The sequence below is a fragment of the Eriocheir sinensis genome, chromosome 32, assembly GCF_024679095.1.
Source record: "Eriocheir sinensis breed Jianghai 21 chromosome 32, ASM2467909v1, whole genome shotgun sequence".
NCBI classification, from domain to species: Eukaryota; Metazoa; Arthropoda; class Malacostraca; order Decapoda; family Varunidae; genus Eriocheir; species Eriocheir sinensis.
This window is the reverse complement of record NC_066540.1, coordinates 18,130,517-18,148,719: the sequence shown is the minus strand read 5'-3', so window position 1 is coordinate 18,148,719 and position 18,203 is coordinate 18,130,517. Positions and strand designations below refer to the sequence as shown.

Below are 18,203 nucleotides of genomic sequence, written 5' to 3'. Positions count from 1 at the left end.
TTAAAATAAGAGAAAAAAGAAAAAAGAAAGTATAAGGAAAATGAACAAGGGGAAAGCAATAGATGCCTTAAAATACACATAATATCTATCTATCTATCTATCTGTTTGTTTGTTTGTTTGTACGACTTAAAAGGTAAATTTGGTCTCTTAATATCCTTCGTTTAGGCTTTGTACTGGTCTCTCTCTCTCTCTCTCTCTCTCTCTCTCTCTCTCTCTCTCTCTCTCTCTCTCTCTCTCTCCTTCATTTTTTTTTTCTTTCTCTACTCTCAACCTATTTACTCTCTCTCTCTCTCTCTCTCTCTCTCTCTCTCTCTCTCTCATTACTATTTTTTTTCTTTCTCTAATCTCAAGCTATTTAATCTCTCTCTCTCTCTCTCTCTCTCTCTCATTAAAAAAAAAAAAATAATTGTTAGCCAAGTCGAGACAAATAATAATAATAACAATAATAATAATAATAATAATAATAATAATGATAATGATAATGATAATAATAATAATAATAATAATAAAAATATCATCACCGGAAAAAAAAGAAGATAAAGGAGTAAAATAAAGAAGAAAGGAAATAAAAAGGAAGAAAAAATGAGATAATAAAAAAATATTAATAAAGTAAAATAATAATTCTGTGTACACAAAAAAACACTGGTTGCGTCGTCACTCGGTAAAGCACACACACACACACACACACACACACACACACACACACACACACACACACTTCCATTCCTCCTCCTCCTCTTCCTTCTCTCCATCTCCATTCTCTTCCTCCTCCTCCTCCTCCATCGTTCCCTTCCTTCCTTCTCTTCTCCTATCTCTAACTCCTTTATTTTCCTCCTCCTCCTCCTCCTCCTCCCTCTGTCTATCTCTCTGTCTCTCTCTCTCTCTCCATTCTTTTCCTCCTCCTCCTCCTCCTCTTTCATCATTCCCTTCCTTCCTTCTCTTCCTTTTCTTCTCCTATCTCTAACTCATTTCTTTTCCTCCTCCTCCTCCTCTTCCTTCTGTCTATCTCTCTCGCTCTCCATTCTTTTCCTCCTCCTCCTCCTTTCTCTTTCCTTTCCTTCCTCCTCCTCTTCCTCCCCCTCATCGGTGCCGGACCCAGTGGAAAAACCAGTCCAGCTTGGTGGTCCAGGCTCCACCGTACGCATCGCTGAACTGGCTCTGGAAGTACTGCAGGGCCGCCTCCTCGCTCTGCCCCACCGCTAGGGTCTGGCGGAGGTATGTCACGTCCTCCACACTCTGGGGGAGGGGAAGGGTGTTAGGTTAGGGTCGGGTAAGCTACAGTGACCCCTCTGGTCAACACAAGACAGATTCCATCCCTGAGGACAGATGTAAATAATTAAACTTCTCATAAATAATTAAACTTGCATTCTCTAGGAAGGCAAAGGGTGTCTATCAGAAATATTCATGGAACAATGACGACTCCCATCAATAGTTCAAATCATGGTTCAAATTATTAACAATGTCACACAGCTGTTTTCTTATAATGTACTCCACAGAAGTCTGGGGATAGGCCATTCGATAAATATATAATCAAGGACCTTATGAAGCAACAAATCAGCTGTCTGCAATATTTTTCAATACCCAACACTCAAAATCAACTATCATTGACGGCATTCATCATTGTTTCCCGCACATCACTGGCACCGATGACTGTTTCCTCTTCTTCTTCTTCTTCTCGGCCTTAATTTACTGGGGTCTCTCTCTCTCTTCTTCTGTCTTTCTATTTCCCTTTCTTAACCTCTCTCTCTCTTGTAGTTCCTCTTTCCTTTCCTTCCCTTACCTCTGTTTAATCTCCTCTTTTCCTCTCCATTGTTTTTGTCAAGATCTTTTTCAGCCTGATTTGCTATATTTGTCTCTCTCTCTCTCTCTCTCTTCTTCTGTCTTTCTATTTCCCTTTCTTTCCCTCTCTCTCTCTTGTAGTTCCTCTTTGCGTTCCTTCCCTTCCCTCTGTTTAATCTCCTCTTTTCCTCTCCATTGTTTTCGTCAAGATCTTTTTTCAGCCTGATTTGCTATATTTGTCTCTCTCTCTCTCTTCTTCTTGTCTTTCTATTTCCCTTTCTTTCCCTCTCTCTCTCTTGTAGTTCCTCTTTTCATTCCTTCCCTTTCCCCTGTTTTCTCTTCCATTGCCTGTGTTTGTTGTCACCCAGCTGCCTCATATCTCTCTCAATCCCATCCCTCCATCTAAAACTCTATGTGAAGGCTTCCACTTTAATATCATCCATAAAATCAGACTCATCATGTGACAGCAGGAGCCACAACTACATCTATGTAATGATAATCAATATACCTCTATGTGAGTTCCTGCCGTGCTCACCTGCAGCTCTGGTATGCCCGTGTCCATGAGGTTGGTGAAGAGGGTGATCAGGAGGCGGTAGTGGTGACGCAGCGCGAGGTATGCCTTGCCACAGAGATGCTGGAACCTGGCGGGGAGGAGAAGGAAGGGAGTGAGAGTGAGGGAGACAAGGAGTGAGAGGGAGAGAGAGAGAGAGGGAGAGATACATTATATTTTCATTATTTCCATAGTATGCTTTGCCACACAGATGCTGGAACCTGGACAAGGAGGAGGAAGGACTTGATACACACACACACACACACACACACACACAGACACACACACACACAGACACAGAGAGAGACAGACAGAGAACCAGCTGACAGTGGATTCCTTGAACACACACCACCACCCAGACAGACAGACACCCCCACCACACCACCACCTTACCGCTGCACCTCCTGGCTCTCCTTGGGGTTCTCTGTGCCGCCGGCGATGACCAGCAGGAAGTCCGAGGCTAGCACGAAGGGGACGCGCTCTCGGGGGATGCCAAACTTTTTCTTGAAGTTGCCGAGGAAGTGTCCGAAGTCGATGTGGAAGATCTGGCGGTGGAGGTGGAAGTGGAGAGAAGTTACAGAGGGGTGGAGGGGGGATAGAGAGAGAGGAGGGGATTGAGGGAGGGGGGATAGAGAGAGCGGAGGGGATTGTGGGAGGGGAGAAGTTAGGGTGGGGTAGAGAGGGGATTGAGAAGGGGTTTGAGGGAGGTAAGAATTGGGGAGGAGAGGAGTTAGAAAGGGGATTGAGAGGAGGAGATTGAGAGGGGGGATTGAGAGGGGGAGATAGAGAGGAGGGGTTTGAGGGAGGTAAGAATTGGGGAGGGGGAGATTGAGAGGAGGGGTTTGAGGGAGGTAAGAATTGGGGAGGGGGATTGAGAGAGGGGGTGGTACAGGATGGGGGAGGAATTGAAGGGGAGATGGAGGAGGAGTTGAGTCATAAGGAGGGGGAGTAAAGGGCTGGGGAGGGAGGAGAGGGGTGAAAGAGGGGGTGGTAAGTGTGCCATGTTGCTCCCCAATCTTACTACACTTCCCACCCCCTCCATCCCTCCCCACACCCTATTTCTATTCCCTCCCCACTCCCTCTTCTCCCCCACAACCTCCAGTCTGTTCCCCCATCCAAACTGTATCTCTCCCTCCTCCTTCTTTTTCCCTCTCCCCTAAACCTCCTCCCCCCTTCCCTCCCCACCCAAACTGTACCCACACCCCTTAACTATCACCTCTCCCCCCTCTCCCCTCCCCCCACTCACCAGGCCGTCGCGGTTCACCATAATGTTGCTGTTGTGTCTGTCTCCCACGCCCAGGACGAAGGTAGCCACACAGTATGCAGCGCAGGACCGGGTGAAGTTGTCGATGGCCTGGTCCAGCTGTCTGTGTGTGGGGGGGAGGAGGGAGGGGTGGGTTAGAGGGGGAGGGGACACACACACACACACACACACACACACACACACACACACACACACACACACAGAAATCCTCCCTATATACACACACAGACATAGAGAGACAGAGACAGACAGAGAAAGAAAGAGAAATATATATATGAATACAGATATATGATTGACCTAAAGAAGGGAGAAGGGAGAAGAAAAAGAAGGGAGAGAGGAGAGAGGGAGAGAGAAATCCTTAATATATACACACACACACACACAGAAACAGTCTCTCTCCCCTACACACACACGCATATATACACACAGAAATAAACACACATACACACACACACACACACACACAAAACATTCTCCCCACACACACACACACACAAAACGTTCTCCCCACACACACACACACACACGCACACACATACAAGCTTTCCACACACATACACACACACACACACACAAAAAAAAAAATCTCACACTTCTACAAACATACAAGCTCTCTCTCTCTCTCTCTGCCCCCCTCCACCCCTCCTCACCTCTGGCTGGCATTCTTGGCCTTGATCCACTTGTACAGCTGCGTCGAGTCCACCTGGATCGCCCCGAGTTTGGAGGTCCGCTGGATGTCATAGACCGTCTCCGCCCCGTCCACCACCTCGATGAGCCCCGCCCCGCGCCCCGTAGCCTGGCAGCCGTAGGGGGTGAGGGGAAGGTCCAGCCCCTCCAAGGACCACAGCTGCGACATGATCGTGAGGACTTGTAGGCAGAGCATGTCTTGTCGAAGGTCTGGGGGGGGGAGGGGGATTAATGAGGGGGATTTAAACATTATAGAGGAATTAAAGTGTCTTGGCAAAGGTCTGGGGGGGGGAGTGGGATTATTTTTGGTGATTTAAACATTATATATGAATTAAAGTGTCTTGGCAAAGGTCTGGGGGGGGGAGGGGGATTAATGAGGGGGATTTAAACATTATAGAGGAATTAAAGTGTCTTGTCGAAGGTCTGGGGGGGGGGAGGGGGATTAATGAGGGGGATTTAAACATTATAGAGGAATTAAAGTGTCTTGGCAAAGGTTTGAGGGGGATTTAAGGGGGATTAATGGAGATTTTTGAGGGGGATTTAAACATTATAGAGGAATCAAATTGTCTTGTCAAAGGTCTGGGGGGGGGAGGGGGATTAATGAGGGGGATTTAAACATTATAGAGGAATTAAAGTGTCTTGGCAAAGGTCTGGGGGGGGGAGGGGGATTAATGAGGGGGATTTAAACATTATAGAGGAATCAAAGTGTCTTGGCAAAGGTTTTAGGGGGGGATTTAAGGGGGATTAAGGGGGATTTTAATATTTTAGAGGAATTAAAGTGTATATTGTGAACCTTATCTTTATCTCCCCCATTTTTCACCCATTAAAAAACCCATTCACCCATTATACTGCCCATTAAAAAGCCCATTCACCTATTATATTACCCATTAATATAACACATCTATTCTTTGGTCAACCAATAAACAACCTACTCACCCATCAAACAACCCATTCACCCATTATAGATTCCACCCATTAAACAGCCCATTCACCCATTAAAACAACCCATTATTTCATCACCCATTAAACAACCCATTCACTCATCATCTCACCCATTAAACAACCCACTCACCCATTAAAACAACCCATTAAACAGCCCATTCACCCCCCACCCATTAATACACACCCATAATCCCACCCATTAAAACAACCCATCCACCCATCACTCCATTCCTTCCACCCACTTCTCCCCATCCATTGTCCCACCCCATCACCCATCAACTCACCGTCTCCACTTTTGAAGATGAGCGGGGGCGGATGGCGCGTGGAGACCAGGTGGGCGGAGAGGAACTGGGAGTAAGAAGCGGAGGAGGAGGAGGAGACAGAGGAAATGGAGGAGACGGAAGAGGAGGAGGAGGACGAAGAAATGGAAGACACAGAAGAGGAGGAGGAGGTAAAGGAAGAAGAGGAGGAGGAGGAGGAGGAGGATTTGAGAGCACTGCGTAATCTCTCATATCTACCCCCTCCTCCACCTCCTCCTCCCCCACCCCCCCTCTCCCACGCCAGTCGTAGGGGGCACCGGGCCGAGTCAATCACCCAGCACTCCCCCAGACGCAGCCTCCCCAGGGACAGCGGAGGGTGCAGGGGCGAGGGGAGGTGCTGGAGGGGAACACTGTACTCAACCCCCTTCAACTTGGCCCTAAGGAATTGAGTTTTATTTTTGGGGTGTCCGGGGCGCTCCTTGACAAGCCCCGCCAGCTCCCCCATCGCCTCCACGCCCCGAACCTGTCTCGCCAGCCCCCGCAGACCCCCCGCCCCCAGGCCCCGGCAGTAGGCTTCCAGTATGGCCCGGGCTCGCATGGGGTCGGGCCAGTCGTCTGCTTCGGCCCTGGGGAAGAGTGGGGATTAAGGGGATTAGGGATTGGGGAAGGTGATTTTGGGAAGGGGATTTGGGGAAGGTGATTTTGGGGATGGGGATTTTGGGGAGGGGATTTTGGGAAAGGGATTTTTTGGGAAGGGGACTTTTTGGGGAAGGGTATTTTTGGGAAGGGTATTTTTGGGAAGGGTATTTTTTGGGAAGGGTATTTTGGGAAGGAGATTTTTGGGATGGGGATTTTAGGGGGGCTTTGGGGAAGGGTTTGGTGTTTGTCTCTTTCTCTCTCTCTCTTTTTCTTTCTTTCTCTCTCTTACTCTTTGCTTGGGGATTGGGAAAGGGGATTCTGGGGAAGGATTTAAGGATTCACGGTCTCTCTCTCTCTCTCTCTTTGGGGATTAGGAAAAGGGGATTGGGTGGGGATTGGGGGAAGAAGGACTCTCTCTCTCTCTGTTCCTTTTTCTCTCTCATCTTTCTTCTCTTTCCTATACTTTTCCTTCTACCCTCTCTCTCTCTCTCTCACACACACACACTCTCTCTCCTCCTCCTCCTCCTCCTCCTTCCCCCTTACCTAATATGCCAGAAGAGGTGGTGTCCCAGCTTGGCATTGGTCAGAGCCCGGCGGAGCAGCAGACTCACAAGAGGAGAGTCCAGATACAAATCACACCGCAGCCCTTGAACCAGCTGGAGGAGGTAGAGGACCATCGCATCATCCGTGAACCCGCGATCCAGCTGTCGGGTGGCCATCTGTCGCACCCTAGGGTCAGGCGACGCGGCCCCGAGAAGCTCCAGTGTGACCCCAGGGCTGACGGGCGACCACTCACTTAACAGAAGGTAGAGTTGCGATACCTGGTCCCTGCTGCTCCACCTGACGGCTTTGAGGAGGGCAGGGAGGCAGTCGGGCACCTTGGGGCACTCCGCTCTCCCCTGCCATAGCCTGTCTTGGGCGTCGGGTGGTAGGGGCGTCAAGGGGTCATGTTCGGCAACCTCGGCGATGCTGGTTGGGCTCATGGGGTTGTCTGGGGTCTGGGGGGGGTGTAGAAAGGGGTTACTTTGGGGGTGGCAGGGGGTTGGGGGGCAGTCCATATAGCTCTCTTTCCCTCCCTTCTTTCTTTCTCTCCTAATCACACACACACACACACACACACACACACACACACACACACACACACACTCTCTCTCTTTCTCTCCCTCTCCCTCTCCCTCTCTCCCTCCTTCTCTAGTTTTAATCACATATCTTTCCCTCCTTCCCTCTCTTCCTCTCCCTTCTCCTTTTTTCTCCCTCTCTCTCTCTCTCTCTCCCCCCCTCCCTTTTAAAATTGATCACACACACACACACACACACACACACACATGCTTTCTCTCTCCCTCTCTCCCTCCCTCCCTCTTTCCCTCTCTCCCTTTCACCTCCCTCTCTCTCTCTCTTAATCTTTCCCTCCTTCCCATCTTCCTCCTCCTCCTCCTCCTCTTCTCCCTCACCTCTCCTTTCTCCAGCTTAATGACATATCTTGCATAATCTTCCATCTGGGCGTCATCAGGGAAGAGCACCTCTTTGTCGCTGAACCGCTGCTCAAACTCCACCTCAACCACGCCTCCTCCACCTCCTGCTCCCTCCTCCTCCGCACCTCCGCCCTCGCCTCCACGCTGCCGGTAGCCTGAGGGGAAAATTAAGGGGTTTGTAAGGGTAATCAAGGACTATGTAAGGGGATTAATGGGGTAAAAAGGGGTAAGATCATGGGTTTAAACAGTGATGGAAAGGGGATCAAGGGTTTTTAGAGGAGCTGAAGGCTTTAAAAGGGGATTGAAGTCTATTTAAGAAGATCAAAAGCTTCATAAAGGGATTTAAGGCTACATATAATGACTTAAGGGGATTAAAGGGGTAATGAAGGCTAAGGGTATGGGTTTAAACAGTGACAGAATGAGAATCAAGGGTTTACAAAAGAATTCAAGGCTTTATAAGGGAATCGGAGGCTGTATAAGGGAATCCAAGACTATATAAAGGGATCCAAGACTACATAAGAGAATCAAAGTCTATATAAATGTAAATTAAGGGGATTAGAAGCTAAGAACCGTGAGCTCAGGTGTGCTAATGGGTTAACGGTCTCACTTGTAGATCCTAAGGGGCTTTATAATGGAATCCAAAACTATATAAGGGATCCAAGACTACATAAGAGAATCAAAGTCTATATAAATGTAAATTAAGGGGATTAGAAGCTAAGAACCGTGAGCTCAGGTGTGCTAATGGGTTAACGGTCTCACTTGTGGATCCTAAGGGGTGAAGTCTGTCCTCGTGTCCCTTGGGGGGCGGCTGAAGGGGCACGGACACCCCCCCGTGGACCAGCCGCCCCCTGTGGTTGAAGAGCAGGAGGTTCCCCCAGCCCACCATGACCTCCTCCTGGGGGGTGAAAGGGGGGGGGGGGGGGTTAGTAGTAGTGGTAGTAGTAGTAGTAGTAGTAGTAGTAGTAGTAGTAGTGGTGGTGGTGGTGATGGTGGTAGTAGTAGTAGTAGTAATATGCAAACACACATACATACATACAAACATACATACACACACACACAAATACGTACACACAGACTCCTTTTTCTCCAAGACTCAAAAAAATGCACATAAGTACACACACAAAATAAAAATAAAAATATATAAATAAAAATATATAAATAAATCAAATAAATATATAAATAATAAAAAAATACATGCAGCTTCCCCTCCCTGACCTCCCCCAAATCACACACACACACACACACACACACACACACACACACACATACGTACACCCTTGTCCCTGTTCCTCTTCTTCTCCTGGGCGGGGCGCTCGGACCACAGCCCCAGGCACAGCTTCGCCCCACGGGGAAGCTCCTGGGTGGGTAGGTCGAACTGCAGCCACTCCCCCCACTCCCCAACTCCTTCCCCTCCCCCGGCAGCCTCCTCACCCCCGCCCCGCGCCCTGGGGAGGCAGCGTCCACTCTCCCGCACCCCGCACAGTGCCTCCCCGCCGTGGTACAGCCCCGCGCACATGAACAGCTGTGGGGAGGACATGGGGATTAGTTGGGGAAAGAAAGTTTGGAAAGTTTCGTTTAGTCGGCGCAGCATCTGTGCTCATATGCCGGAGAGAGACAGAAGGGGAAGGAATTATAGGAGAAGGGAGCAGGAGACGGGACACAACCCCCAATTAATACCTGGTACCCATTCACTGCTGGGTGGACAGGGGCGTAGGGTATCGGAAAAGCCACCCAAATTTTTCAACTCCACCCAGGAATCGAACCCGGGCTCTCTTGGTTGTGAGGCGAGTGTGCTAACCACTGCACCACGAAGCCCTCGATTAGTTGGGGAATTCTGCTGTGATACGCTTGGTCGATATTTCACATGCTTTACATTATGATGGTAAGCCACATTTTATTTTATTCCAATTATTTATTCCTAAAAATCCCTTCCCTCCTTCCCCAGCCTTCCCTTCCTCCTTTCCCCAAATTCAACCCCCTCTTCCTTCTCCAAACATACCAATTCCCTGCTCTCCCTTCCTTCCCTAACATTCTTCCCTCCCTCCCTTCCCCACACTTATTCTATTCCCCTCTTTCATCCCCCAAATCCCTCCCTTCCTTCCCCACACTTATTCTATTCCCCTCTTTCATCCCCCAAATCCCTCCCTTCCTTCCCCAGCCTTCTATGCTCTTAACCAAACCTACCCTAATCCCCTTCCCCTCCCTTCCTTCTCTGCCCTTCCCCAAACCTACCCTAATCCCCTTCCCCTCCCTTCCTTCCTCAACCATTCCCTTCCCTTCCCCTTAACACCCCTCCCTTCCTTTTCTCCCCTTTATCAACCCTTCCAATTCCCCAACCCTCCCCAGACTTACCCTAATCCCCTCTTTTCCATCCCCAATCCATCCCAGCACTCTCTATTCCCCTTCCTTCCTTCCCCAAACACCCTAACCTTACCCCATTCCCCTCCCTTCCTTCCCCATACTTACCCTACTCCCCTCTTTCCCCACCAGCAGATCCCCCCCCATCCCCACCCTCAGCACATGTACCCTCAGCCTCCCCTCCAAGCTGGGATGCCACAGGGAGATGCTGGGAAGGGCTGGGGAGGAGGCTGGGGAGGGGGGTGGGGAGGCATAGGAGGGGGGGAGGAACTGGTGGGGCTGCAGGGATTGGTGTAGGGCTGCCTTGGGGATTAAGACCAGCTCGGGGATTTTGCCAAGTGTGATCAAGGTGCGGATGGTCTGTTGGGGAAGATGGGGATTAGTGGGGAGGAGATGGGGAAGGGGGAGAGATAGATAGATAAATAGAGAGAGAGAGAGAGAGAGAGAGAGAGAGAGAAAATGATAAATATATAGAAAAGAAAAATATATTAATTCAAACACACACACACACACGCACACTTTCTCTATCTCACACACATACACACATTTTTTCTCTCTCTCTCTCTCTCCCCCCACCCCCCCATACCTTATACTGCGTGATGGGTCTCGGCGCCAGCAGAAATTCCTCGTTCCCACCCGCCAACTGCAACACATAGCCTGCGGTGGTGGGGGAGGAAGGGGAGGGGGCAGGGGAGGGGGAGGAGGAGGGGGAAGGCTTGGGGGAGGGGTGGTGGGGGAGCCTCTTGAGGGCTCTCCCGATGATGCCGTCGGGGTACATGTCCCAGCTGACTTTGAAGGTGGTGCTGGTGTTGTTGTTGTTGTTGTTAGTGGTGGTGGTGGTGGTGGTGCGCCCTCTCCGAACCACCAGTGTGAGATTACCTGTTGGGTGGGGAATGGTTGGGGATTAGAGAGATAAACCCAACCTTACCCTTCCCCAACACACACACACACACAGACACACTCATACAAATAACTCCACTTTTGCAGCTGAACAGAAAATAATGTAAAAATTATCAATTTTTAAATTCTAAACACATGTTCAAAATATACATCAAAACAGCATCAGATTAATGATTAAAAATAAGCTGCATAAGAATCTCATTTCAAGTTGTGTCTAAGAAGAAAAATGATGACTTAATTCATTCATTCATTCATCTCCAAGCTCACACTTCTGCCATTCATGATGCGTCCCAAAGACCCTGCCACCCTTCTTCCTTGCAGTGCCCTCTCTCTTGTCTCCTTCTGTACCATCACGCTTATGCAAAACTAATCCACGGTACTTAAACTCATTAATTATTATTTAATTAAGTAATTAATAATATATAATTACTTAAATCATGAAAAATCAATTACAATTAAAATTTCTTCTTAATATAAAAGCTCAATTGCAATTACAGTTATTACAAGCTAGCCCCAACCTCCCCAACACCTCTGCACCCACACCCCTCACACAACCCCTCCCACCAGCTCACCGTCTCTCAGTCTGCGCTGCACCCCCACGGGCAGCTTGGGTGATGCCTCCAGGCTGGGTGGGTGGTGGTAGAGGACCAGGGAGGCCGCCCCACACTGCTGCCGCTGCTTCACCGCCTCCGCCACCACAGTCAGGCTGCTGCGGCGGAAGGCTTGGATCTCATCGTCTGGGCACTGGTACAGGGCATAGACGGAATGGCCCAGAGCAATGGCTGTGGAGAAAGACGTGTGTTAACTCTTGCATTAGGGAGTGGGATGGTGCTATAGGGATGAAAGAGTGAAGAGGTGAGAGATTAGAGATGATTGTTAACTCCATTATCACATTGGACAGTATAAGGATGAAGGAGAAAAGGAGAGATGAAAATGTAGAGATGCTAGTTGACTCTTGCAGTATTATGTTGGACAGTAGAGGGATAAAGGAGTGAAGAAGGGATGAGAGAGTACAGGTAGTTAACTCTTGCATAAGGGAGTGGGATAGTGTATGGATAGTAAAGGGATGAAAGAGAGAAGATCCTGGTTAGCGCTTGAATTAGAAAGTTGGACAGTAAAGAGATGAAGGATTGAAGAAGGGAAGAGAGAGTAGAAATGCTGGTTAACTCTTGCATTAGGGAGTGGAATAGTGCAGGGATGAAAGAGTGGAGATGCTGGTTAACTCTTGCATTAGGGAGTAGAATAGTGCAGGATGAAAGAGTGGAGATGCTGGATAACTCTTGCATTAGGGAGTGGGATGGTATAGGGATGAAAGAGTGGAGATGCTGGATAACTCTTGCATTAGGGAGTGGGATGGTATAGGAATGAAAGAGTGGAGATGCTGGATAACTCTTGCATTAGGGAGTGGGATAGTGCAAGGATGAAAGAGTGGAGATGCTGGATAACTCTTGCATTAGGGAGTGGGATAGTGCAGGGATGAAAGAGTGGAGATGCTGGATAACTCTTGCATTAGGGAGTGGGATGGTATAGGAATGAAAGAGTGGAGATGCTGGATAACTCTTGCATTAGGGAGTGGGATGGTATAGGAATGAAAGAGTGGAGATGCTGGATAACTCTTGCATTAGGGAGTGGATGGTATAGAATGTAAGAGTGGAGATGCTGGATAACTCTTGCATTAGGGAGTGGAATCGTCTAGGGATGAAAGAGTGGAGATGCTGGATAACTCTTGCATTAGGGAGTGGGATGGTATAGGAATGAAAGAGTGGAGATGCTGGATAACTCTTGCATTAGGGAGTGGGATGGTATAGGAATGAAAGAGTGGAGATGCTGGATAACTCTTGCATTAGGGAGTGGGATGGTATAGGAATGAAAGAGTGGAGATGCTGGATAACTCTTGCATTAGGGAGTGGGATGGTATAGGAATGAAAGAGTGGAGATGCTGGATAACTCTTGCATTAGGGAGTGGGATGGTATAGGAATGAAAGAGTGGAGATGCTGGATAACTCTTGCATTAGGGAGTGGAATAGTGCAGGGATGAAAGAGTGGAGATGCTGGATAACTCTTGCATTAGGGAGTGGAATAGTGCAGGGATGAAAGAGTGGAGATGCTGGATAACTCTTGCATTAGGGAGTGGGATGGTATAGGGATGAAAGAGTGGAGATGCTGGATAACTCTTGCATTAGGGAGAGGGACAGTATAGGAATGAAAGAGTGGAGATGCTGGATAACTCTTGCATTAGGGAGAGGGACAGTATAGGAATGAAAGAGTGGAGATGCTGGATAACTCTTGCATTAGGGAGAGGGACAGTATAGGAATGAAAGAGTGGAGATGCTGGATAACTCTTGCATTAGGGAGTGGGATGGTATAGGAATGAAAGAGTGGAGATGCTGGTTAACTCTTGCAATAGAAAGTAGGACAGTTGTTGCTATTACTACTACTACTACTACTACTACTACTACTACTACTACTTACATATGTCTTTGTTAGCGCGTATTTCCTCTTCACTCAATCCTTCTATGGGTGGCGACTCCCCTGCCATGGCTGTGTGTGTGTGTGTGTGTGTGTGTGTGTTTCCTCTCTGTATTTCTTTATTTTTTTCTATTCTTTATTCTTCATTCTTCTTGGTCTGAAAAATAAAAGGAAAATAAATAAATAAAGAAAGAAAGAAAAGATTATTAGAGAAGAATTGATGATTTTTTTACTTGATTTTTATAAGAAGAGATTTTATGGTATGTTCTCTCTCTCTCTCTCTCTCTCTCTCTCTCTCTCTCTCTCTCTCTCTCTAACTGTGTCCCTGTCTGTATCTTTGTCTCTGTCTCTCTTTCTCTCTCTCTAACTGTGTCCCTGTCTGTATCTTTCTCTCTCTCTCTCTCTCTCTCTCTCTCTCTCTCTCTCTCTCTCTCTCTCACACACATACACACCCTCACAGGTCCTGGCAGCACCATCATTGGCCCTCGTCATCGTCACACCCATCATCATCATCACTGTCATCGTTGTCATCATCAGCCGCAGCATCGTCACAGCTATCATCGCGTCGGAATCTAGGAATATAAAAACGAAATGAATAAATAATTACTTCAGCTATTAACCTAATTTACCCTAATGTGACAGAGATGAGCACCAAGGCTTTGCGCAGCTATGGTCTAGGCCTATGCCCCCAAACCTTACTTTTACTATGTTAACCCTTAGATGGCAGTAGGTATTTGAAGAGTATGTGTAAGAAAAATAATTACTTAGATCATACAAAATTAATCTCAAAATGTGTCTAAGAAAAAAATCCTTAATCATGCAAAATTAATCTCAAAATGTGTCTAAGAAGGAAAACAATTACTTAGATCATACAAAATTAATCTCAAAATGTGTTTAAGAAGAAAAATAATTACTTAATCATGCAAAATTAATCTCAAAATGTGTCTAAGAAGGAAAACAATTACTTAATCATACAAAATTAATCTCAAAATGTGTTTAAGAAGGAAAATAATTACTTAATCATGCAAAATTAATCTCAAAATGTGTCTAAGAAAAAAATACTTAATCATGCAAAATTAACCTCAAAATGTGTCTAGGAATGAGAAACGAATGGTCTATATACAGTCACTGCCAACCTCAGGACCGCAGCACAAATATATTTACACCACAGTTTTATCAGAAGAAATCATGAGCCCAGCATGGAAAAATACACCCCTTGTGACATAAACACGCCTGTCCGCTTGTGGGCATTTCCAGGGGTATTTCAATGACCCTTGTGGTAGACTGACTCTTCTTCTGCACCATGAACCTAAAAGAACACCATTATATTGAAGCTTCTGTAGTCATTCAGAGAGCAAGGGTACAACACACTGTCAGAAATAACCCAATGCAAGACAGCTATCATAAAATAAATAATGTCCTTGTGTTTAATCTACTAACTATGCCCCGCAGAAATTCCCAAAACGCAGTGATTTTCGCAAGTGAAAGAATTTTGACGCGATGCAATCTTCAGAAATCCAGTACGTGAATGTCTTAGTCGTTCTTGTGTCCGTGAATTTAACTTGAAAAAAATTACTAACGCATCTGTCCTTGTCCTTATATGTACGTCAATGTCCTAGCCTGTCCTCAAACTTCCCTTATAAAACCATACTAATGCCTCTGTCCTTGTCCATATATGTACGTCAATGTCCTAGCCTGTCCTCAAACTTCCCTTATAAAACCATATTAATGTCTCTGTCCTTGTCCTTATTTGTACATCAATGTCCTTGCCTGTCCTCAAACTTCCCTTATAAAACCATATTAATGTCTCTGTCCTTGTCCTTATTTGTACATCAATGTCCTTGCCTGTCCTCAAACTTCCCTTATAAAACCATATTAATGCCTCTGTCCTTGTCCTTATATGTACGTCAATGTCCTAGCCTGTCCTCAAACTTCCCTTATAAAACCATATTAATGTCTCTGTCCTTGTCCTTATATGTACGTCAATGTCCTAGCCTGTCCTCAAACTTCCCTTATAAAACCATATTAATGCCTCTGTCCTTGTCCTTATATGTACGTCAATGTCCTAGCCTGTCCTCAAACTTCCCTTATAAAACCATATTAATGTCTCTGTCCTTGTCCTTATATGTACGTCAATGTCCTAGCCTGTCCTCAAACTTCCCTTATAAAACCATATTAATGCCTCTGTCCTTGTCCTTATATGTACGTGAATGTCCTAGCCTGTCCTCAAACTTCCCTTATAAAACCATACTAATGTCTCTGTCCTTGTCCTTATATGTACGTCAATGTCCTAGTCGTCCTTGTCCGTGAATTTAGCTTGGAAAAAACGTACTATCGCCGCTGTCCGTGTCCTTATATATACGAGAATATTCTAGCCGTCCTTAAATCCCTTTGTAAACACCGTGTCCGTGTCTGTGTGTCCGTGAACGTTCTTAAATTAAATAAAAAAGAAAATCCTCGGAAACCAAATCCACCCAAGCGGTCATTCACCCCCCATATTTACCTGTTTTTCTTGATAATTACCGCGTCTCACCTATATTCCTGTGGTCACTAGGCGTCCTTAAGGATTCCTCTATAATCCTGTGGCTGTCTCGAGAGTTTGAAGGACGTCAATGAGGAGAAAATGGGAAAAAGGATAAAAGTTTGCGTTTGAACGAAGCCGCCGGGCAGAAAAGGTAAACAAAACAGCTGCCGCCAAGGAGTCAAATGAGGAGCTATTGTATTGATTGATTGATAGTTTATTATTTAATAGTAGTAGTAGTAGTAATAGTGTATTGTTGACTGTACATATGTTTTATTTAACTTTGTATTGATGAGGAACTATTTCATTGGCTTATATAATTTTTTAAAAACTTTATATTAATGAGAAACTGTTGTATATATTTATGATTATGTTTTATTTTAACTTTACATTATTTTAACTATGTATTAGCTTCGTGTTTTTCTTCTTCTATTGCTTTCTTCAGTTTCTTTTTCTTCCTTTTCCAATCTCCTTTATTTTTCTTCTTTTCCTCCTCTTCCTCTTCTTCTCCTTGTTCTTCATCGTTTTTTCTTCTCTTCTTCCTCCTTCACCTCCTCTAACATCGTAATATATAGTCTTAATTGCTTCAGGGGTCGACGCCCCCAGGGGAAGACCGCGCGGGGGAGGGACAGCACGTGTGGCGACCCCAGTGTGTGTGTGTGTGTGTGTGTATGTGTGCCCCGGGGGTCAATCAGTTCACGGGGGGATGACCACAGGGGGACAAAATGATTCTATAAAAAATCCCATGACCTCGATCTTCATTTTTTTTTCATTTTCTTCCTCTCGTTTTCCTCTTCTTCCTCTTTCTCTTTCTTCTCCTTCCTCTTCTTTTTCCTCTTTCCTCTTATTCCTCCTCCTCTTTCTTCTCCTTCCTCTTCTTCTCCGATTTCCTTCTACTTCTTCCAATTACGTGTGACCACCATGACGCCCACCGCCGCCCCAGGGGAAGGAGAAAGCCCAGGGTGTCCCCCCGTGTGTGGTGAACTATAGGAGCGTCCATCGTCAGCCCTGCAGGAGTTGACGCCCGCCCACACCCACCCACCGCCCCAGGGGAAGGAGGAAGCCCAGGGTGTCCCCCCGTGTGTGGTGGGCTTTATATAGGCGGGTCCATCGTCAGCCCTGCAGGAGTTGACGCCCACACCCACCCACCGCCGCCCCAGGGGAAGGAGGAAGCCCAGGGTGTCTCCCCGTGTGTAGTGGGCTTTATATAGGCGGGTCCATCGTTAGCCCTGCAGGAGTTGACGCCCACACCCACCCACCGCCGCCCCAGGGGAAGGAGGAAGCCCAGGGTGTCTCCCGTGTGTGGTGGGCTTTATATAGGCGGGTCCATCGTCAGCCCTACAGGAGGTGACGCCCGCCCACGCCCGCCGCCCACCTCCATTACGGGCGCCACCCAATATCACGCCCCGCTGAGCACATTGACGGGGCGTGTGAACAGACTCCCTGCAGCGACGTGTGTGTGTGTGTGTGTGTGTGTGTGTGTGTGTGTGATCAGAGCTATGTACCAGGAATTAAATTATAGGCCTACTGTTCTGGTAAGTGTTATTTTGAGTGTTGATATCAGGCAGGAAGTTGTGTATTGTAATATAAATACTTCAAATTCCAACAAATAAGATCATACGAATTCCAATACATAGAAATGATTTTAATTCGTACCAGAGTTGTGTATTGGAACACGAATACAAATACTTCAAATTCCAACAAATAAGAATATACGAATTCCAATACATAGAAATGGTTTTAATTCGTACCAGAGTTGTGCATTGGAACACGAATACAAATACTTCAAATTCCAACAAATAAGAACATACGAATTCCAATACATAGAAATGTTTTTAATTCGAATATAATTACGAGCAATGATTATACATGTTGCTGGCCTGTGTACGTCAGAAAGGCAGAGGGGGAGGAGGAGGACGAGGAATAACGTACGCGTGTGTGTGTGTGTGTGTGTGTGTGTGTGTGTGTGTGTGTGTAAGGAGGAGGGTACATTTTAACATAGACGTAATATTCCGGGTCTGACTAATCTCCATCGTGGCTATACAGTTGTTGTGAGCGTCTGGGAATGCAGGATCAGATTAAGTCATTAGGAAAGGCTACTTAATCCTCCTCTCTTGAAAGCGTTAAGTCGTAGGCGGGAGGGAATACAGAAAGACGATATACAGGAGGGATTTTCAACACTATTTCCTTCGTTATAAGCTCCGTGATGTACTGGCACTAACACCCAGCCTGTCATGAGCTACCTTACGGCCTATTGACTGCGTATAGAAGGGAAGGGGAAGAGGAAGAGGAGGAGGAGGAGGAGTAGAGAGAGAGAGAGAGAGAGAGAGAGAGAGAGAGAGAAACAAAAAGATACAAACAA

General features: G+C 46.7%; 1 protein-coding gene across 2 annotated transcripts in view; it reads right to left on the bottom strand.

Moving 5' to 3' along the window:
* Positions 1 to 981: 981 nt before the first annotated feature.
* Positions 982 to 18,203, bottom strand: part of LOC127006396 (phosphatidylinositol 4,5-bisphosphate 3-kinase catalytic subunit alpha isoform-like) — a 23,598-nt gene continuing 6,376 nt past the window's right edge. The window contains exons 1-16 of one of the 2 annotated variants that reach the window (XM_050876345.1): positions 15,854 to 16,000; positions 13,773 to 13,892; positions 13,324 to 13,477; positions 11,424 to 11,633; positions 10,538 to 10,830; positions 10,060 to 10,311; positions 8,867 to 9,115; positions 8,353 to 8,488; positions 7,573 to 7,748; positions 6,665 to 7,119; positions 5,507 to 6,108; positions 4,244 to 4,490; positions 3,576 to 3,696; positions 2,723 to 2,874; positions 2,315 to 2,420; positions 982 to 1,236 (exon numbers count right to left, since the gene is read on the bottom strand). In XM_050876345.1, coding sequence (XP_050732302.1) covers positions 1,081 to 1,236; positions 2,315 to 2,420; positions 2,723 to 2,874; positions 3,576 to 3,696; positions 4,244 to 4,490; positions 5,507 to 6,108; positions 6,665 to 7,119; positions 7,573 to 7,748; positions 8,353 to 8,488; positions 8,867 to 9,115; positions 10,060 to 10,311; positions 10,538 to 10,830; positions 11,424 to 11,633; positions 13,324 to 13,390 — 3,222 coding nt within the window. In that variant the 5' untranslated portion in view covers positions 13,391 to 13,477; positions 13,773 to 13,892; positions 15,854 to 16,000 and the 3' untranslated portion in view covers positions 982 to 1,080. Of the gene's footprint in view, positions 1,237 to 2,314; positions 2,421 to 2,722; positions 2,875 to 3,575; positions 3,697 to 4,243; positions 4,491 to 5,506; positions 6,109 to 6,664; positions 7,120 to 7,572; positions 7,749 to 8,352; positions 8,489 to 8,866; positions 9,116 to 10,059; positions 10,312 to 10,537; positions 10,831 to 11,423; positions 11,634 to 13,323; positions 13,478 to 13,772; positions 13,893 to 15,853; positions 16,001 to 18,203 lie in introns of those variants that run through there. The other variant, XM_050876346.1, reaches the window with a different exon arrangement.